The 23,658-nt window shown below is 32.0% G+C and overlaps 2 protein-coding genes across 3 annotated transcripts in view; both read left to right on the forward strand.

The window, feature by feature from the left end:
• The window catches only part of LOC127712726 (uncharacterized), a 202,813-nt gene that overhangs the window by 62,468 nt on the left and 116,687 nt on the right, over positions 1-23,658 (forward strand). The window lies entirely within an intron of this gene.
• Positions 16,088-20,810, forward strand: LOC127712728 (E3 ubiquitin/ISG15 ligase TRIM25-like). The gene is made up of 2 exons (XM_052219337.1): positions 16,088-16,128; positions 19,033-20,810. The coding sequence occupies exon 2, from the start codon at positions 19,037-19,039 to the stop codon at positions 20,495-20,497; it is 1,461 nt and encodes a 486-aa protein (XP_052075297.1). The 5' UTR covers positions 16,088-16,128; positions 19,033-19,036; the 3' UTR covers positions 20,498-20,810.

Below are 23,658 nucleotides of genomic sequence, written 5' to 3' on the forward strand. Positions count from 1 at the left end.
TTTTTAAATATGAAAGTTTTTGTACAATACAATTGATTTTTAGATAGTTGAAGAATAATATAGCCTTCGAAGTGGGTTTATATGAACATTCAGATTGTTTTTAGCATGTTTTATAGGCCATTTTTCTGTTTGACAGTCCGTATTTTCCTATCCGTACCGCCCATAGGTCCAGAAATTATTGTAGTGTTTATCAACAAAGATTTGACGCTCGATCTTTTCAATTCAATTTTATGGAAAAACGAGCAGAAAGGCATATGAATTTTATTGGACCTCTTGATAGATAAATGTCTATGGTTTCAGGAAAGGTATCACTCTAATTGATTGAAATTTTCCTTTGGACCAAATTTTGGAGACTTTTGTGACATTTTCACCCCCCTTTTTGCAATATTTTGTATCAAATAAATGCAGATTGTTGCCATGGTTACACCGAAAAGAGATTATATTTCACCATTTTTACTATTGAAAATGAAATCTATGAAAGATGTTCTTTCCAGAAATATACACATGCATAACACAAATAGTAAGCCTTATTTATTAGATAGGAAGGAAAAGAGGGTGGTTAAAACTTATGAGTGTCAATTTTAAGATTTTTTCCTAACTGTGTATTGCTACCTTATTCATATTGCAGCTCGTATTAATGCTTATGGCTTCTATGTTAGTCGAAAAAGTGTATGTAGTTTAAAGTCTCTTTACATCTTTATAAAATTCATGAGGTTTATTTTTTATTTAAAAAATGCACAACAAAAATTTAACTTGCCCCATTGTCATCATTAAATCGCAAAAAAGCCAATGTGTATTCATGTATGATGTTGTATGATAATCAGATAAATTCGGTATTAAATTATGTTCCAAGAGGTGGTATTGACTTTGTAATATGACTTAAACAGATTTGAGACTGAAAGCCAAAGTTTTTTCTTAAAATTTACAGTATCCCAGATCCATTATATCAATAATGAAATAAATTTCAAATACCAGTAGGAAATTATATTAAATGTATGATTACTTTTCAGCGTATTAAAATATGATCCCTTATAAAAGATAGGCGAAAGAAACTAAAGGAATTTTCTAACTCATAGTCTAAAATGAACTTACAACGCCATTGCAAAAACAAGGAATGAACAAAAGACAGATGACAGTACAGAAAAAGGTAACAGAGAAAACTAAAGACTAAACAACACGAACCCATACCAAAAACCGGGGGTGATCTCAGGTGCCCAGGAAGGATAAGAAGATCCTGCTCCACATGTGGCACAAGTCGTGTTGCTAATGTAAGTACAAACCCGGTGATAAGTCTAATTTGGTAGGCCACTTTCGGGGAATAGGGGAAGCCATTGTGGTATTACAATTTGAACATATACATTGTCATCTGTGAAACAGATATTTAATAACGGTCAGCCAAAACCGTAGCGACGTCTGTAAACTTCACGAAGTGGTGATTTTAACTGCACCACTTGAAACTCTTGGTTTAAAGGTACATAATATATTTACCATTGTCTAACCATAAGTGGTTCCCTTAAAAACAAAATCACAAACTGTTGAATTGAAACCATGTAAAAACATGTTGATTTGCCATTGGTGGTTCCACCTTAAACAAGAAACCAACGACAACCGTTCGATAAGATGTTTATAGCTGGAACATAATAAATATGTTAATGAAATTAATATGAATAAAATGGAAAATGGAAACAGGGAATGTGTAAAAGAGACAACAACCCAACCAAAAAGCAGGAAATTTGTATGTTAACTTTACATTCGAAATAACATTTTCTTCATGGTAGTTTTATTGGTCTAAAACACATTTAAACAATTCATAGTTCAGTTTACATAAATAGTGTTTCGGACTTCATCTTCACTCTGCTTTGTCATTTTAGTGCAATGACATATTTACTAATGTTAGTTATTCCCGTTTTGTAATAATTGATTCAGTTATGATAATATAGGAACAATAGAAAACTGATGGTCGCAATCACCAGTCAGATAACCAATAGATTTGCAGGAAAATAGACCTTTCTCTTTGGAAGAATTGAATCATTCAAATGTTCCGGGAGTTTGTAAATTTGCTTACTTGATATCAGTCAAGTCAATATGAAAAAGGCGATAATTGATTTATTTTAATGAGATAGAATCTAAACTAGACAGAATTCAATACATTTTGTATATATTTATTTATGTCTTTTGGGGTAACCTAGCTCTCTGCATGACTAAAACAGTTTGTTTTTGTGGGCTACAATTCAAAACACCAACGAATGGTAAATAAATTAAGCATACAACTACAATCATAACGCGTATTTTTTCTTAGATATATATGATTGGTATTGACCTCTTTATTCAGATTGAATAATCTTGTAATGGCATAACGTAAACATTTACTGTGAAAGTACTTGTATTCGTGGGTGTCAATTTTCGAGGTTTAAGCAAAAGTTACGTGTTCGTGGATTCTTAAATTCAAGGATTTTAGTTTTCTGAAGAAAAAATCAAGTGAAGAATTGAGGCCACCAGAAACGAAGATTACTGAAAATACTCATATGTTTTAAAATGATTTGTGGGACATTGCAAACTAAAGTGTTCATTTTGACTTACTTGTTCGTCTTTCATCAAAATTTTATTTAAATACTTGCTTTCGGATATAAGCTGATTCATCTATGCTTACAAATTGTCTCGATTGAAGGAAATTGTTGCACACGTGTACTCAGAAGTGATGACACTAATTAATCCGAGATTGAATGATCAACAGATTAACGATCATCAAAAGTGTTAAGTGGGTCATAAATATGTCACTTAAAGAAAACGGTTGTATAACAAAATGCTACCAATGTAATTTGAATTATAGAATTAATTCTTACGAAATAAAAAAGGCCATATTTAAAATTATAAACATGTCACTTAAAGAAAACGGATGCATAACAAAATGGTACCAATGTACTTTGAATTATAGAATTAATTCTTATGAAATAAAAAAAAAAAGCAAGCCACATTTAAAATCATTATTTTTGTTTTGGTATGAGAATTATGAGGCGATAAAATTAACACTTCATCATCGCATATCATCACCGAAAGTCTAACTTTCATAGCTAAAAACTAATTTTTCATTCCAAATCAAAATGTTAAAAGTCTACAGTTTACATTTTTTTATAGGATTTATTTGGTAAAATCCGGTTTGCAGTTGTATATAGTTCATAGTGCATTTGCTGATATTCGATGTTTCTCTACATTATATACATAAAAGAAGATGTGGTTTTATTGCCAATGAGACAACTCTTCATAAAAGACAAAATGACACAGAAATTAACAACTATAGGTCCCCTTATCCATGTAGACAAACCTACATGGAGATATTTTCATGCCTAGTATTTGGACAACATTTGTTTTATTTCGTTGGACACTTAAATTCGTGGATGAAGCCATCCACGAAAATAACGAAAATTGGTACCCAACGAGTAAAAGTACTTTCACAGTAACGTGTTGTGTCAAAACGAATAACATGGAAAATATACAATTGTTTGAATTGACAAGACGCTTCCCTTTGATAAAACATCTCAAAAAGATTACATAACTTGTTCTTCCCAAGAATGACGAGTCTAACGACAGACAAAATCAGCAAACATACGAATTTGAATATATACATGCTTAACAAAAAAGTTAAAATCTGATTCTTGTTTGTTGAGACTAGATGAAAAAGAAATTAGGTAATTGGTATTGACCTTTTTTTTCGGATTAAATACTCGTGTAATGTGTCATAAGATGTACATGTGTTTTGTCAAAACGAATAAAACGTCAAATATTCAAGTGTTTGAATTGACAAGACGCTTACTTTAGATGACTCAAAATGATAAAACATCTCAATAGGATGAGAAAACATAACAAGTTCCTCCCAAAAATGGTATACAAACTCAGGAAACATACAAATTTGAATTTATGCATGCACAACAAAAACAAGTTAAAACTTTATTCCTGTTTGTTGTGACTTATTAAGTCTGAAAAATTACCGCCACATTACATTAGATATGTAATGTAAATATCACATGACAAAATAACGTTGTTGTTTATCTATGGTTTTGGTGAACACCCATCCGATAGTTTGAGGTATGTTTTGATTTAAAATGTAAACGTTACATTCGAATCTGGAGGACATTTTTTCTATGACTCTCTATTTGTTATAAGTACTAATTTCTAACCGAAAACATTATATTTTCCGGTTTCAGGTTTACATAATACTTTTTAATTACTTGTTCCACAATTTGATCATACCATATATATTAATTCAATAGTTATTGCCGTAAACCCTTCTTTAACGCTGATATTGATGGTGACACTGTGAAAGGGATATTTTTCAAGGTCTTTCTTTCGTCTACTTCTTTTGAGCTGCTTTTTTGAACGTGTCAAACCATCAAGTTACAATTCAATATCTGATTTGAATTTGAGTTCAATATCTAGTTATTGTATGAGTTTGAATTCTAGTTAAAATAAATTTGGGTACAATAAAATAAAATATTGCATAATTCTTCCACTGTTTTCTACCTGTGAAGATTCACTATAATATTCTTTAATTTCTATCAAATATTATTTCTTTTAGAATATGTAAAATATAGAAGAGTGGATGGTATACGTGTAATAGTTCATGTTACAGCATTTTTTGCTGTTGACCTATTAACAAAATAAGCAAATAAGTGACTGTCATATATCTGTAATAAGCTTTTAAAAGGTCATCCTGAAAGGCCGGAAAATGCCCGAGATGTTTTGCATTGGGAATTAAATTCGGATAGTGACATTTTTCAAAAACACTTAACTTAAAGATGATTTTGAAACCATTTATTTTTGCAAAACATTTATGAAAGCCTTCAATAAACATAATTTGTCAAACTTACATTTGGAGTATGCAGTCTGAACAAGGCCGTTAGCATTTATTCACGTTAGTTGATTTATCCTATTATTTCATGTATTATGTTAAGAAAAACTTCTTTAAGTAACTTTTATGAAGGTTCTTTTGGGACTTGGAAGACACAATGTTTGGCACTTAATGATTACATTTTCCATATGCAATTTTGTGTTGTTGCTGTTATCCTCCAAGTCCACCCTTTTGAGAGGATTGTGTGATATATTTGTCATAATGTTGTTGTTTGAAATATGCAGGTTATATTTTTTACTGTCAATCATTAGTTCAAACGTTTAAATTAAAGACTTGAAATTTGGCTGTTTATGTTATTACTTTAATCCTTTATAACCGTCATTTTTGAAGAAACTTGATGTGAGACGACTGTCTGCATGTTATACATTCATTACCATTTATTGTTACTTTTATAATAGTAAACGCATTTAAATGTGAAATCTAACACAACAATCAACAAGTCAAACCGCGGATATTAGATATTACTAAGAACGTTGTCCTCACTCTTCAAAAGAATAAAACAATGGTTCAAAGCACATAAGAATCAGTCAGTCTGTATGTCCGTAGGTTAAGTTGGACCTTATTTTTATGTTGTTAACCAGTTTGTTTCCTAATGTGCAGCAAATGGATCTCAAGAGAAGAGTAAAGGCATAAAAGTTGATTTATTCATTTCCGGATATACATTTCCATTAGTTTTAAAGTAGTGTTGTCAACGGTTAACCGTCGAAAGGACCGAATACCGAATATCAAAATCCGTAACCGGTTAATCGGACTTTTTTTTTAATTTTTATAAAATTGATATAAATGTGTATTGAAATCATTAGTAAATATTGTGGAATGATTAAATGATTAGCTGACAGATCAATTGTTCAGTATATTGATTACTCTTGATAACCTTGAAAACATTTAAATTCTATTAACTTAATTAGCACACAGTCAACTTGTCTATCAGCTCCGGGCAAGTATAAAGTAAACATAATTAGCATAAGTTTATTTTGAACAGTTGTAAGCTGATTAAATTTTACGATTTAGTTTATTTCTTCACTTTGACTTTATATTGTCTGTGCGTACATGTAAATATGCCACCTCCATCATCTAAGGCTTGGTCCTTTTTTAAACGTAATGCTGACTCGAAAATAGTGAAATGTAAACTATGTGAAATGGAATTAGTCTATACTGGTGGTACAAGTAATATGTTAAATCATCTAAAATTGAAACATCCCAGTGATTTTTCTGACACACATGAGAAAGTTAAGCAATCAGCGGTTATAAGGATTTTCAAAACTTATGTTGATAAAAGCTCCAGAATTTAAAATTCCATCTAGAAATACTATAAAATCCAGAATAGGAAAGTCATTTAGTGAAAAAAAAGAAAATTTGACTAAAGAGTTAAATCTGATTGACAGCGTATCCTTTACTTCTGATACATGGACATCGAGTGCTACAAAAAGCTTTTTAACAGTCATAGAACATCACATTGACAAAGACTGGAATTTACAGTCAAATGTGCTCGTTACTCGTGAAATGCCGGAACGCCATACAGGCGAAAATCTTTCGGAACGGCTAAAATCTACAGTTTCAGATTTTGAATTAGACGGTAAAATTGTGAGTTCTGTACATGACAATGCTAGAAACATGAATTGTGCATCAAAAGAATGTGACTTTGAGGATATAAAATGCTTTGTTCATACCATTCAGCTTTGCATCAAACCATGCTTGTAAATACCCGCTATTGCCAAACTTTTACTTCACGTGCCCGTAAGTAAGTGGGACATTTTAAGCATTCAACTACAATAACAGCAGAAATGAGGAAACGACAAAAGTTGTTCGGACTACGACAGAACAAACTTGAACAAGACATTGTAACGCGATGGAATTGGACTCAGCTAATGCTTGAACGCCTATGTGAACAACGTAGAGTGATTACAGATGTAAAACTGGATACAACTGTTACTAAGAAAAGTGACACACATATGCTTCTCAAAGATCATGAGTGGGATTATATGGCTCAAATCTCCGTCTAGAAAAGGACGTCTCAGCCTCTGTTATGCTTCCTATTGTCCACGGACTCTTAAAGAAACACTTAAAAAAAATTCTGAAGAGGATAGTGCTCTTGCACATAAAATGAAAGCAAGTATTTCTGAAGAAATTATCACTCGTTTTAAGCCGTGTAGTATTAAAACTGGATCAACACAGCATGCACTTGCTTCCTTGCTTGATCCGAGGTATAGAACACTTAACCTTTTTTCCACAGAACAGACAAAGGTCGCGATTGAAATGTTAGAGTCAAAATTAGACGATGTTCCATTAAAGTCTGCAGTTAAAAATTCACCAAAAAACAGTGGAACTGAAGTTGACAAGCAACCTGCCAAGAAACAGAAAGTCCAACGATCTTTGGATTTTCTTTTGTTTGACACCGATGAAGACACGTCCTTTCAAGATGAATCGGAAATGTCGTTATACATCAAGGAACGTGCTGTGCAAGATGCAAACCCAATCGAGTGGTGGAAAGAAAATAATTGTTAATTCCCTAGACTCTCTGTGCTAGCGAGACAGTATTTGAGTATTCCAGCTACCTCAGTTCCGTCAGAACGAATTTTTTCATGGTTTTTCGGGTCTTATTCTTACTAAACTTAGAAATCGACTGTCTTCCTCTGTGATTGACCAGATAATATTCCTGAACAAAAACTATGTACCCGAGGAAAAATGAAAAACAAAGTATCGATGGTCATCCTTTTTATTGTTTACTAAATGTTCATACTTATAATTTTGTTTTTTAATTTATTATATATTTAAACCATAATTTTGTTAGTGTTTGCATTATTGTGTTATAATGCCCTTGGATAAACGTCAATTAATTGTATCATAAAAACATCCATTCCTTAAGTACTTTAAATAAGGCTTTGAACATCAACGTAACTACCGGTTAACCGGTTAATCGGTCGAAAGATTATCCGAGTAACCGGTTAGGCAAAACTGTTCAATTTGACAACACTATTTTAAAATGTCTTGCATCAACAATATATGACGAAACGAAACTACGGAATCTTGCTGAGCACATTACTTTATATGTTATGATAATAAAGTTTCAACAAGTGAATAAACTTTACATTATTTCATAACTTTTTCAATCAAACTACAACTCAAACAGAAGTCCAGATTTAACTCGAATTTTGGGTTAGATTGTAACTTGAAGTCTTTAAATACTGTAAATTCAGAAATTATTGCGATGTTTTTATTATTGCAAAAAATGCGACAGGGTTATAATCCCAATAATTTAAACTCGCATTTTGAAATTTTTTATATGAATTAAACAGGATTTTTCTCAATATCGCAAAAATTAAAATCGCATTTGAGTCTAAAATGAAAAATTCGCAATAATAAATGCACTCAATAATTTCTAATTTTACAGTACCTTTTTCTGTCATACAAACTCGAATATAATATCGGTGTTTGACAGTAATAATTACTCCAACTGTAACTGGAAATTTAAACTCAAGTTATAATCATTTTTCACATGTTTTTTTTTGTCAAATTTTTTGTGCTTTTCTGTCTTAACTTACATCAGGAAAACTCAATCCAAATAATAAATGAAAGCAAAGGATGTATAAGAACTTCATCACGTGAGAAGCTATATGACCAATTGATGACAACGTTTTTTATTTGAAATATTAATTTGTTTGTTTTTAGTATCAATAGGAATTAATAAGCTGAAAATTCCACGAAGATATACAATGATATTCATGGATTTCTCAGATTCGAAACAAAAAAAAAACAAGTATTTCTTTTAACCAATTAAACAGACATAGATAAAGATTCTAATAATACTCCAAAAGTAAGACGGAAATAAAAATTAAACTGAAAACAAATGATTTTGATATTTTTTTCAATAGAAGTGCAGTTTTATATTAACTTCATATTACATTACAGAATAATGGCCAGTAACGCGAATGTTTGTGGTGTCTGTGATCATCGTCACGTTACCAAACCATCAGTAATATGGTGTTCAGAATGTGACGAAGGACTTTGTGAAAATTGTCAAGATCATCACAGCTTTTCTAAGAGTTCACGTAATCATGAAACTGTCCCAATTACCAAATATATGAAGCTATCAGCCAACATTTTGCAAACAGCGCATTTTTGTAACAAACATAACGAGAAATACGATTTTTTTCTGTAGAAAACACGACTGCCCATGCTGTAGGAAATGTGTAGAGGATCACAACGACTGTAAAGATTTAACGGATATCAGGAACATGATACACAATGTTAAATCTTCAACAGCTTTCCAGGAAATCGAACACGCCTTGTCAGAAACCGCCGATAATATCAAAAGAGTCCGTATAAATAGTGAAGGAAACTATTCATCACTAGCAGAGAAGAGAAAGGTTCTAATTCAACAAGTTCGAAGCAAGATTATCGACCGTCTTGATAAACTTCAAGATGAGATAATGAAGGAGGTTAAAGCGGTGGAACGAAAGGAAAGTAGCAAAATTCGTCAATTTTTGACGTCATTAAGACATAGAGAAAAGGCGATTTTGGAATACAAAGTTAGCACTGAGAATACAAAGCTGTATGCCTCGGACCTGCAGTCATTCATTGCAATGAAAAATATAGAAACAGGTATTATCAAAGAAGATAGTCAGCAAAAGCTAACAAATGTATCAAATCGATATATCGTGTAGGATAAATACAGCATTGCAGGAATTTACCGCTACCATGAAGACGTTTGGAGATGTTTTGGTCAGTTCCAAATCATGTGATATATCCATCCAGAACAAAGAGAACATACAAGCTCAGATAGTTGTAACTCCTCCAGCAAAACATTTCGATAATGTTAGTCTTAAGTTGAGAAAAACAATACAAACAAACCTGTCAGCCGTCCGAGGGTGTACATTTCTCCTTGATGGTAAAATGGTATTTGCAAGTTGTTATAGCAACCAATTGATCGTTTTAAAGCCAGACGGTTCAGCTGATTTCGATCTGAACAAAATTGGGCCTGTTTGAGACGTGGTATATGTTGGAGATAATTCTGTAGCTGTTACGTTAGATTGAACATTAAATTCAAATCAGATCAATATAATCGATGTTCAAAATAGAGAATTGAAGAAAACATTGAACGTCAGTTCCGCCATTCACGAAATAACATTCAAAGAGGGAAAGTTGATTTATTGTGCTAGAGAGAATGGACTTAAGATGATCAGTCTTAGTGATGAATCTAAAACCAGTATCACCACTAGTAAAATGTCATTTCAGGCTAACGTAGATACCCAAGGCGACAAGCTATTCTACACAAATGAAGCCAATCACAGTGTTACATGTTGTGATTTTCATAGTAACACACTATGGACATGCAGCAAAAAGAGTGACATGAACTATCCATTCGGTATATCTGTCGACAATGATGGAATATGTAGCGGGATTTCATTCTAACAATGTGGTCGTTATCTCCACAGATGGAAAACGCCATAGACAACTATTATCGACGAAAGATGGACTGAACTGGCCAACAGCTGTGGAGTACGACCGATCGAACAATAAACTTTTAGTTGCCAATAATATTGGTAGAAATGCGTTCGTGTATGATGTTGTATAACAATTAGATTTGTGTAATGGCTAGTTTTCTTAGTGGCTAATTGGAATAATAAGGCGTTTGTATATGATGTTGTATAACAGTAAATTATGTTTAATAGTTAGTTTTCATTGAAAGGAAAATTCTTACTTTTTATCAACAAAGACATGAAATAGAACTGCATTGGCAATATGAATATAACAGGTCTGAAAATATTCGTCAATGAGACAAAAAAAGGTTTCACAATTTAAACATTTAAAAGTCACCTAACTGTCTTCATTAACGAGAAAACCGTATGAAAATAGTTCCGTGTTAATAAAAATTCCAACATCATCAGTAAATGCACAAAGCAAATGAAAATACAGCGACAAAGACTTCGTTCAATTAGTTTTGTGAATCACACATCATGTCAATTTATTTAAGTAATCGACAGTTTATAAGTTTTCTGACAACTTTCTTATCACAAAAACATGAAGTAATTCTTAAGACATAATTTTAGAAATGTTTACGTATTATGTTGACTGAAATAAGGGATCCATTGCCCTTTATTTTAGATATTTTTTTCAGATTAATGCGTGAACTTTGATGTTCAGAGTAAATAATGTCCCTTTCATAATCATAAAACAAAAGTAAAAAGACATGCAAACTGATCAAGAAACATTGAATAATTGCATAAAAATAGTGCAAAAGAAATACTTTTATTTATTTGATTCTATGGCTAAAATTTTTAAATTGTTGTAAAATGATTACACTTCTAATTTTTTATCCTGGAAATAAGCACATACCATTTAATGCAATTTACTCTATAAATAAAATATTTGTGTCATCATTTAAAATCATTGAGTAATATTGTATCCATATTCGACAATTGTTGGAAACATTTTCATTATTTTCAATCACTTATTTTGTTGAGACATGTGTGTGTCAATTCAACTAGTATACCCTCATGCGTTGACATAGAATTTTATTGATACGGCCTCTTTCTGTTAATTTTAATTATAAAGAAACTAATGCTTAAACACCCTTAAGCAAAGTTAACCTTGGCTGGATTTGGCTTTTCTTTTAATGTTTCTTTATTGGTAAAAAGCTCCTCGTGTCTTCAGATATTTCGCCACCAATAACTTTCATTTTTTGTTGGTTTGAGCCGTCCTGGTTGAGTTATGTCTAGAAGAGCGCATCGGACACACCAACATTTATTTGGGTTATTTTCACATCCTGTTGATAGAGTTTTGAGTTATTCGAAACTTTTAAGATTTTTAAAAGTTTTAATGGCCTATAACTGATTTTCAAAAAATATTTCTGAATTTTTGGTTACATTGACCTTTTGCTTCGTATTTGATTTGGGTTTCATACTGTTTTGGTTCGAGCTATGGATAATTCTAATGTACACACAAAAGCGCGCATGGTTTCCAAATTAATAGCCAGTTGACTTTGATGAGATTTTACACCTCACATATCAGTTTTTAAATATTGATGTGTAATCGGATATGGCTTTTCTCTTTACATTTGTATTTGTTGGTGTGCCGCTAAATTAATGTTAGAATCACTATGTCGCCTTTGACAATGCAAATATGAATAAATTCTTGATTGTTTTAAAATAAAATTTTATAATTAATTTTCATGGTTTTAACACCTAGTAACCAGTTCAAGACAAGACAATGCATTACAAACGAGGCAAAATAAACAAACGTTAGAGTCTCCGGAAGTGTCTCCAGTTACTGCTCCACTAGCAATACCCATCTTGCTAATTAAGCTAAAATCTAGTGCTGAGTCATATCCGTCGATGAAAAATTCTCTTAGTGACATATAAGAAATAAAATGCAGAAAACTATTTGAGAAACCTAAATATTATTTTTTTCTTATAGTTTGTGGTTTGAAAAATATAAGCACCAGTGTTTACTAAGAATTATCTGATTCATATTAACGTTTAAGCAGAAGACTTGTTGCAGATTGATTTTTTAGTCTACTGTACATCACAGAGTATAATCAAAACGATCAAGGAATGCCAACGTCAGTTCTTTTCGACCTCCAAGGTCAATTCCAATAGTGGGGAGTCAATAAAAACTGACAAAATCAAACGTTTTCTATATCAACAAACAAGACCAATTTGGTACAGGCATTTTCAGAAGAAAATGGTGGGTTAAAAAAAGTTTTATAGCTAGCTAAAACTCCCATTTGAATCACAGTTGTTTATATTTCCGTTATATTGACAAAATCTGGTGAGCAACCCAAACAAACATAATTGGTTCTTGTGACAATAATTTGGATCCACCAGCCAAAACTGTGTAAACATACATCACAGACATCCAACACAATATTTTTGGTATTTGATAGTACATACAACGCCATGCCGCACTAGTATGCACTTTCCCGATAAAGTTCAAATTTAGTAAACTATAAAAACAAGGGTTAAAAAAAAACAAGTTAAAACCTCTTTCATCAGAAGCGCACCTTTGGGACCACCTTGATCACTGAACGCCAAAAGCAAAAAGCGACCAAAAGGACACAATAGCTAACACAAAAAAAAAGGGAATACTGAAAAATTATTAACAAGTGAAAATAAAGATTCACAACTTCAGCATCTAGAATCTATAACTCAATACAATATTGTATCATTTGTGTAGTAGTGTAGTAGACACTGAACATATATCTATATGTATTAGGTCTTGGTACTTTCCGATGAACTTTTTGATAAAAAAAAAAAGACAGACGTTCTTTGACAAAACCATGGCTCATTAAATTTTTTCTAAGACACAGATGACGTTTTACAAACAATGAGTAGCAGTTGCATTCTTGAGTATTGTATTCAAAATCGAAATATGTTCGTTTTTCAGAGATTCTGGTACTAAGATGACCGCTGTAGTCGAATTTGAGGTTTATCAATTGGTTCAGATAGACATCCAGACCACTATGCAGAAAAAGTATACCTCCAAATTCATCAAATGTATTGTCAATGAGGAACTCTATCATACTCATCATTTGTTCTTCGATGTAGCATATCTTATTTGGCTCATATATTTAACACAATATGCCGAACTATATCACAAATCAATAAGTTTTTAGCGTACTATTTTGGTGGAGAAAAGCATTTGTGGAATATATTTTTTAGACGGGTTTTCAATTTTTATGTGGTATAATGGTGTAAAGGGTGTAATAGTCGAGAGTCTTGATAGAATGTATTTCAGAGAATGACCGAGATTGAACATTTTTCAGAAGTTCTTTCGAGTTCTTAAGAATCAACATGCGGTGAACAGTATCACAGTACTTCTGTAATCCTATTTCACTGCGGACAAAATGTTGGCCAATCGAACAGACAATTCTTATGTAAAACATGTAGATGAGCCGGCAATGTACCGTTGCTTTTATGGAGCCTTGTGAAGTTCATGTATCAAATACTAACAAGGTAAGTCCTCGAAAGTTACGTTTTTGTATGTGGGTATACCCGCGTGTTTATTTATTCCTAATTATTTGATAAGACACTCGTAGTATTAGGATTTACAGACAATATATTATCGTTTCAAGCTTTGTCTGCATGAACAACATATTTATTGTGGAGAAAGCACAGACATTTCACAGCTTCTTTGTCTCTGAATACGGACTTAGGTCGAATATTTTTACAGTGTGTCACCTTGTGTATTCTATTTTGTATCAAAGACCATTTGCTTTAACCTAATCTAACAGACAGTAGCGATGCCATATTCAGGAATAGAACACGGGCGATAAAATTACATAAGATGACTATGCTGCTATCTATAGATCTAAGCTCGTGAAAACATGTCGCTAGTGAGTTATACAAAGTTCCTTTGGCGAAATTTGTACTTAGCCTTGTCTCTTTAGTGCAATACCCTTTTTTCCAATACCTCTTATTACCTTTTTACCTTATGTATTCAGTAAATTGATTTAAGAACAATAGAACTTTGATGGTTGCAACCATTAGTCAGATTACCATTACAATTGCAGCCAAATTGCCATTCTCACTTGAGCTATTGAATCATTTAAATTGTCCGGAAGTTTGTCATTTTGCTCACTTTTTTAGTTGAATCTATATAAATGAAAGAAGATATTTGAAATGTGTTAATGATATAGCATCTAAACTGTACAAAACACAACATATTCTGTTAAGCTTTGTCTTTGTGTTTAGGTAAATCATAGCTCGTTGAATGACTTAGAAAGATTTATCGTAAACTTAATTTGTTATCGTGGACCTTAGATTAAAATATACCATTGAGTGCATATTAGGTTAAATATATATATAGATACTACAGCTATATACATAAAGATGTATGTTTGCTTAGATATAGTATATATAAATGTTATTTAATCCGTTTAAATACCCGTGTAATGAATCATTACATGTACAAGTCGATGTGTTTTGTCAAAGCTGTCATTAATGAAAATGCATGTGTTTAAAAAGTCCAGATGTTCTAAATGATAACACTCTACGTTTTCTAAAATTAGATAAAATACACTTACTTTAGATAATGAATGACGGACATTATCAGTTCAATGATAAGATATGTACATACATGTGTCAGTGTATTTACTCCGGAGTTATGATATCGTAAAATTTGATTACAATAAAAATGTGTATTATTATTTTTTGTTACTTGTTAAATCGGATAATAATACAGAAATACCGCCACGACATAAGATATGTTATGTTAATATTATCATATGACGAAATGCCTTCCTTGGAAAAAAAATTTTTTTTGGCACATAATAACCCGATCAAAAGTTAATCAAAACACATTTCTGAATTAAATGTTAAATTTAGGTACTTGAAAACAATTGTGATTCTTGTTACAAAATTTCCGTTTCATGGGTTATGCAGCTATATTATTACACATGTTACAGTTGGTTTGATAAGTTGACGAAAATTACACAAATCGCAGCACATTTTCCTTTCTCTATGGAGTAATTGAATCATTTAGATTTTCCAAGCGTTTGTCATAGTGCTTATTTTTTTTTTACCTTATCATATATGAGTAAAAGGCGATATTGGGAATGCGTTAATCAGACAGCTTCCAAACTAGACAAAACACAACACATTCTGTTAACATTTGTCTGTGTCTTCATGATAATCCCAGCTCCTTGAATGGCATGGAAAGATTTGCCGTAGAACAAAGTTGTTACCGTTTAATTGAGTGCTTATTTAGATTATAACTATTACAATTATATCGTATATATTATGTATATAGTTATATATAACAATTACAACTATATACGTAATAATGTGTGTTTGCTTATAGTATATCGTATATCAATATTGCTAACCTCTTTATGAAGCTGTAATTCTCGTATAATGTGTCGTTAAATGTACATTCGATGTGTTTTCTATTAGAGGTAATTAATGAAAATGCAAGTATTTGAAATAACCAGATGCTTGCCTTAGAGATCTGAAATTAAAATACATCCCATTAAAATTAGATAAAATAATATTTAGTAGACCAAAATTAGTAAACAGACCAAATTCGGTATAGCATGTACAATTAAAACAAATTTGATCACAATAACCAAATTATTTCTGAATGTTGTAAAATTGTTGAGTCGAAAAGTAAGTTTGAAAATAACCGCCACCCAACATAATATATGTAGTGTAAATATAATCACATGACAAATTACATCCCTGGTCTATTTATAGTGTTGGTGAACACGCATCAGAAAATTTGAGGTATGTAATGCTTTTAACTGGCAATTCCACGTGAGAATCTATAGCATGACAATTTTCTATATCTTTCTATTCGTTTAACGTACTATTTTTAACCGAAAACGTCTTATTTTCCGTAATAAAATTTATAAAATACTTTGCGATTACCTGTTTCACAATTTGATCGTACCATATCTATTAATTTCAATAGTTTTTACCGTTTGCCCTTCTATAACGCGTATGTTGACAGTATGAAAGGGACATATTTCGTTTTCTTTTTTCCATCTACTTCCTTTGAGATGGTTTTTCGAGTGTGTCTTACCATCGAGTTATACTTCAAGCTCCGATTTGAATTTGTGTTCAATATCTAGTTATAGTCTGAGTGCAAATTCTAGTTACCATAAATGTGTGTCGATTAAAAAATAAACGTTATCTGAATTTAAATATTCTTCCACTGTTTTATACCTGCGTGATGTGCTGGAATATTCTTTGATTTCTATTGTTCTTTTAGAATAAGTTGATAGAATAACGATCGATATACTTGTACATATTGTATATAAGTTTATGTTATTGGCATTTTTTTGCAATTGACATATCAACAAGCAGATACGATTGGTCATATTTTTGTAGCTAGCTTGTTTTGAAAAGGTTATTTTGAAATACCCGAGATTTTTTGCATTGGAAAATAAAATCAGAACTACCCGAGATTTTTTGCATTGGAAAATAAAATCGGAAAGTGTCATTTTTCATAAACATAGAACTCAAAGATACTTTCGAAACCATATATTTTTGCAAAACATTTATGGAAGTATTAATTAAACACATATTGTCAAATTTATCCAGGTGATGTTAGTTTATCCTATTAAAACATGTATGATAAAACTTTATATTAAGTAATTTTTCTGATTTTTTTTTTCTTTTTGGCATTTTGCAGACACAAGGTTCCGTGTTGAAGGCCGTACTTTGACCTATAAATGTTTACTTTTTACACATTGTGACTTGGACGGAGAGTTGTCTCGTTGGCACTTATACCGCATCTTCTCATTTCAATATGCAATGTTTGACACTGCCTAACAGGATTTTATTTTCCAGAAGTACGACAAAGAAAAAGATATAAAATAATTATACGCAATTCAACAACAATAAAACAAACCGTTTATATAATAAGGTATTCTAGAAGGGTAGCATATAATGCCTTGCGAACAATAATCTTCGTATATCATATAAACTGATACTTAAATTCAGAAATCTCTGCCAACATTCAATATTGCGATAGTTGAACAACGGACAATAATTTAATGTTGTTAATGTCGAATTCAGGAAATGTATGGAACATTTCCTGAAATCGACATAAACAACATTAACTTATTGTCCATTTAATATCTTTTTCTTTCCGGTCACATTTCGATTACTTATAGTATAATTCCGCTTACATGCATATTGTCTATTATCTCGTATCTGTACTTTGAAATAATAGATTTTTTTTCTTACAAAATCAAATGCTGTATATTACAAGTCGTGCTAAGTTTTCGAATATCAATTATCACCTTTCTAAATCTCATATATGGTGTTGATACATTCCATTCTAAGAAGAACTTGATAAAAAATAACCGAAATTATTGGGCTTTTTTATCCATTAGATATCCACAGTAATAGCTACAATTTATTATCACAACAGCTATTCAATTGCCAATGACATGAACATTCAGTAACACCAAATCACAGACTATCACTTTGGGATACGCCACAATGGGAACTCCCTTGATATAAACTTATGTTCGAACTTCGTAATGAACTCCTGACCAGTTACTCTCACGGTCAATATAATTATCCACTCGATTACCTCATAAAATGGATGAAACTTTGTAGTAGTTTTTTAAAAAAATTGATATCTATATAGCCAAACAGTAAATTTGTTTTAGTAATGCCATATTACATTCATCGAATTTGATCCAATTGGTAAATCATCAATCAATGCAAAAGAATAAAAGAACTATCAAAATCAGAGGAAAGAAAAATTGACATTATGAAATTAAAAATTGTTTTCGTTTTGGATATACATGTGCGATCTAGTGTCAATGTCTTAATAGGGAATATTGGTCGCTTAATTATTGAAAATGATTTGATGTGGATAAATTTCAATTGTATATTTTGGAAAATGTATTCTTTAACAGAGGATCTAGCATCTGCATATTATCTTATATCTAAAAAAAGGATCTATCAAGATATGTTTTGTTTTGCTGCTCGAAAGTTTTGTAGTTTTCCTGTGAATGCGAATTTATAACATCGTAGGTATAATCTGCAATAAGGGGCCAGAGTTTGTGAATAGCCAAATCAATCAAAGGTTTTATCTAGAGAGTTGGATCCTTATCTTCTTAATAACTTCTAGTTGTATCAACAGATAACTAAAAAAGGTATGTATAAATCATGACAATATAGAAATACTGATTACAGAGCTTTTGGTTCCCTCGGTGACTAGCCTGTCCACAAATAGTTTTATCGACCCAGTGCTAGGTAATGAAAATAGTTATTGGTAAACTGAAGCGATCGGTTGTCTTTCTTTGTCCATTAATGACTATCTGTGTGGCATGGAGTATTAATTCAGCTTGGTAAAAATACTAGGACACATCAGTAATTGAGAATAATTCAAAACGAACTGAATCTGTAAGTTTATCTTAGCAATAATGTAGAAAATTGTTTTTCACTTGAAAAATGTTTATTTCTAGTGTCAAGAGGAATTTGTTTTCTAAATATTACACACAAATATACATCCGTAATATCTGAATCTCCCTGCTCCATAGTTAACGTAGGTACAGGTTCGGATAAAAACTTAAGTAGTCAGACTGAAATATAAATCAAATTGAAAAAAATGAATCAATCAAACAGCTTTCAATAATAATCGAGTATATACTTAATATTACATTACAGAATCATGGCCAGTAACCCGAGTGTGTGTGGTGTCTGTGAGCATCGCCATGTTACCAAACCATCGGTAGTCTGGTGTTCAGAATGTGATGAAGGACTTTGTGAAGATTGTAAGGAACATCACAGTTTTTCCAAGGCAACAAGGAATCATGAAATAGTTCTCATTGGGGAATATATGAAGCTACCAGCGAAAATTTTACAAATAGCGCAATTTTGTAACAAGCATAACGAAAAATACGAACTTTTCTGTAGGAAACACGATTGTCCATGCTGTAGGAAATGTGTAGAGGATCATAACAGATGTAATGATTTAACTGATATCAGAACCATGATACACAATGTGAAATCTTCAGCTGCGTTTCAGGAAATGGAACACGCCTTGTCAGAAACCGCTGAGAATATCAAAAGAGTGCGTATAAATCGGGAGGAAAATTTGACATCACTTGCAGAGAAGAGAAAGATTGTTGAATTGGAAATTCGGCAATTTCGAAACAAAATTAATGACTATCTTGATGAACTTCAAGATAAGATATTGAAGGAAATTAAAACGGTGGAAGAAAAAGAAAGTAACAAAATTCGACAACTACTGACGTCATTAATGCAGAGAGAAAAGGAGATTTTGGAATACAAAGATAGCGTTGAAAATACAAAGCGATATGCCTCTAACCTGCAATCATTCATTGCAATGAAACACGTTGAAAAAGATATTATCAAAGAAGAGATTTATATTCAATCAATCTGCAAAAGCGAACAATTGCACCAAATCGATATATCGTATACGATGAACACAGCATTGCAGGAATTGGCCACTACAACGAAGACGTTTGGAGAAGTTATTGCGAGTTTCACTGCGTGTAATATATACATCCAGAAAAGAAGAAATAAACAAGCTAAGATAATTGTACCTCCTTCAACAAACCATTTCGATAATGTAAGTCTCAAGGTAAAACAAACAATACAAACAAAACTGCCAAACGTTTGTGGATGTACCTTCCTTCCTGATGGTAAAATGATTTTCTCATGTTGTACTAGCGATCAAGTACGGGTTTTAAAGCCGAATGGTTCATATGATTTTGATCTGAACAAAATTGGGCCTGTTTTGGATGTGGTATATATTGGAGATAATTCTGTAGCTGTTACATCGGGTGGAACTGTAGGTTCAAAACAGATCAATATAATCGATGTTAAAAACAGAAAAGTGAAGAAAACATTGAAGGTCAATTCCGCCAACTACGGAGTAGTATTCAAAGATGGAAAGTTGATGTACTGTGCTGGAGAGAAGGGAATAAAGATGGTCAGTCTTGGTGATGAATCTATAACCAGTATTAGCACTAGTAAAATGTCAGAACAAGCTAATGTAGCTACTCACGGTGACAAGCTGTTTTACACAAACGTTATCAATGACAATGTTACCTGTTGTGATTTCCATGGTAAACACTATGGACATTCAGCAAAAGCAGTGCTCTGACCTTTCCCTTCGGTATATCTGTCGATAATGCTGGGAATGTATATGTTGCCGGAACACATTCTCACAATGTGGTCGTTATCTCTACAGATGGTCAACGTTATAGACAATTATTATCGGAGAAAGACGGACTGTACCATCCAGTATCTTTGGAGTACGACCGATCGAACAATAAACTTTTAGTTGCCAATAATAAGGAAACCGCTTTCGTGTTTGATGTTGTATGACAATAAGCTTTGTTTAATACCGTCTTTTCCATTTTTGAAACCTCGTATTATTGATTATGGATTCTCTGTCAGTCGATAAAGTACATGTAGAGTAAATTTTGTTCCTATATTACTTAGTAATAATGAAAGAAATTCAGCGTATTAGAATATGCTCCCTTATAAAACAGAGGCGAAAGATACCAAAAGGACATTCAAACTCATAGTCGAAAATAAACTGACAACGCCATTGCAAAAAAAGAAAAATGACGAAAAGACAAACAACAGTACAAAAATCACACTAGAGAAAAACTAAAGACTGAACAACACGAAACCCACCAAAAACCGAGAGAGATCTAAGGTGCTCAGGAAAGATACGCAGATCCTGCTCCACATATGTCTCGTGTTGCACATGTAAGAACAAACCCGGTGATAAGTCTAGTTCGGTAGGTAACATTCGGGGAAAAGGGGGTATTGTAATTTGATCATATCCATCGTGATCTGTGAAACAGATATTTGACAACGGTAAACCAAATCGCGGTGGCTTCCGTAAAATTCAGGAATTGATGATTTCAACTTCACCACTTGGAAATCTTAGTTTAATAGCTTCCTTGTGAGCAGCAACCCTCTATCAAGATAATCATGATAGGAAATACAATCCCTGGAATAAAAGACATGAATTTATATCAAACAGGCAAAAGAAACATAAGTCGAAGATTATCAACCCAATTTGGAAAAGACTGATTTAAAAACCAATCAACAAAACAAATGAAACACAAAAATATATCAAAAATAAAACAGTGATGATCCAAGTACTCCTGAAGCTTTTATTCTTCGACCTTTATTATCAATTTCGGGATGTAAATCAAAACATGGGATAGACAAACAGTAAATTCAAGACTTTTTTCAAAATTTGAATATCGAACAAGGAAAAAGGAAAAAGGAAACAACTTGTGTCTGTTAAATTCAAGTATATTTCAAGTTCAACGGAATACGTGCTGTCAACAAAATCTTCGAACATGGAATGATTTAGTGACAGAACATCATCTATATGACGGAACGTAATGTTAAACGATAGCGTAGTTTCTTTTCATTCTTTCTGAGAAGCTACTGTATGAAGTCTGCCTCTATGATAAAAGGGAAAAGTCGACAAGGAGACCTTTTATAAATCTTTTTGTTAAATACAGGTTGTCTCGTCTATGAACTTTATTCAGAAGGTATTGAACGTTCGTTACCCGGAGATTTTAATGTAAAAAAAAACACAGATTGTTATCTCCCAGATGACAGACGCCATAGAGAACTATTATCTGGGAAGGAAGGACTATTTCATCTATCGGCTTTGCAGTACGACCGTTCGAACAATAAAGTTTTAGTTGCTAATGAGAATGGAAACGTGTTTGTGTATAATGTTGTCAACCTGACAACTAGCTTTCTGACTTAGACAGGCTGCAGGTACACAGGTGACTAACTTAACGCGTCAATTTATTTTCATATTTTAGCCACTTCCATTATTTTTGCTGACAATTTTCTTCCTAGGCAGACATTAAGTAGTTACGAAGACATATAATAAAAGATACTATGTTGAATGAAATCAAGTATCCATTGCCATACCTTTTTAGTCACAATTATTCAACTTAATGTGTGTAATTTGATTTTCTAACAAACTTATGTCGCATTTCTGAACATTAAACCAAATTAAAAATCATGTCTGAAAATTCAATTCAATAACACTTTTTGTCTAAATGACATACCAACGACATTAATTTCAAAGTTATTTCTTAAAAAAATCAAGATCCATTTTTTTTTTACTATAATATTGAAATGTAATTATGCTTCGCCAGCTTATTAATTTTGATCTCGGAATGAAGAATTTAAAATGGCTTTACTTCCTAGTTACCATAATGTGGTCACATGAAATATTATTGATACGACATCTCTGTAGATCTGAATATTCAAAAAAACACTAAGATATGGCTATTTTCTTAAAATTTATATCAGTAACAGGATTCCTATGTTAGGAGCATATATGTCAAAAACTATATTTTGCCTATAACGTTGTAAATGATATAATGTTTGTGATTTTCTTTCAACCCATCAAAAACTCGTCACTAAACGGCATGTTTCACACTATAGCCAGTTTTTGAATAGTATACAAACAAAGACATACAATACCAAAATTGTAAAAAGAACTAACCAAAAATAGACAATACTACTACAAAACAATACAAACAACAGTCAACAATGCCACATATAAAACTAATAAAAGATTCAGCAGCAGGAATAGATCCGAATTAAACCGGGTGATCCAGGTTCTCTGGAAGAACCAGCAATTCCTGCTCCACTATAGACGTTCATCTTGCTTATCTATAGACAAGTCATAACCGCCAAGAAAAAAAAATCGTACAGAGGAAGATAGCAAATACAATGCAGAACAATATAGACAAACGTAGACATATTGAGAGTAATAGTCTTACCTTATCATTATCTGATTCACATTGCTATGTTGTTCTGGACTTGTTTTGTTTGTCTGTTATATATATAAATATCGAGGAATAAAAAAACGCGACGCAAATTCAGCTTTTTAAATAAATGCATAAAGATCGATGAAATTTAGAACTTGAATGAAGTTGAAAATTTTCTGATTCAATGTAAAGTAACGTTTTCACATGTTGTTTCTTTCATTATTAATTATAGAACTTAAACTTTAACTGTCCTATGTTTGTAAGATAATTAAAAATTAAAGTGTATACTATGATGTCTATTGAACATTTTATGTTTTGTATTGTTATCTTTACAATAAGGTATTCTGTAACATTTTTTTATATATTGATTTTTTTTTTTTTTTTTGTGTTTTATACAGTATTCTATTTTGTATTGAATGTTGCTTGATTCGCTATACTATAATGCGTTTGATTATTTTTCTTACAAGTCTTTTAAAGACAGTAAGACCGACAATTTTCT

Source organism: Mytilus californianus, unplaced genomic scaffold (assembly GCF_021869535.1).
Source record: "Mytilus californianus isolate M0D057914Y unplaced genomic scaffold, xbMytCali1.0.p SCAF_8, whole genome shotgun sequence".
NCBI classification, from domain to species: Eukaryota; Metazoa; Mollusca; class Bivalvia; order Mytilida; family Mytilidae; genus Mytilus; species Mytilus californianus.

Bases quoted from the DNA above. Each gene is read 5' to 3' on its own strand.
- LOC127712728 (XM_052219337.1), top strand. From the start codon at position 19,037: ATGGCCAGTAACCCGAGTGTGTGTGGTGTCTGTGAGCATCGCCATGTT.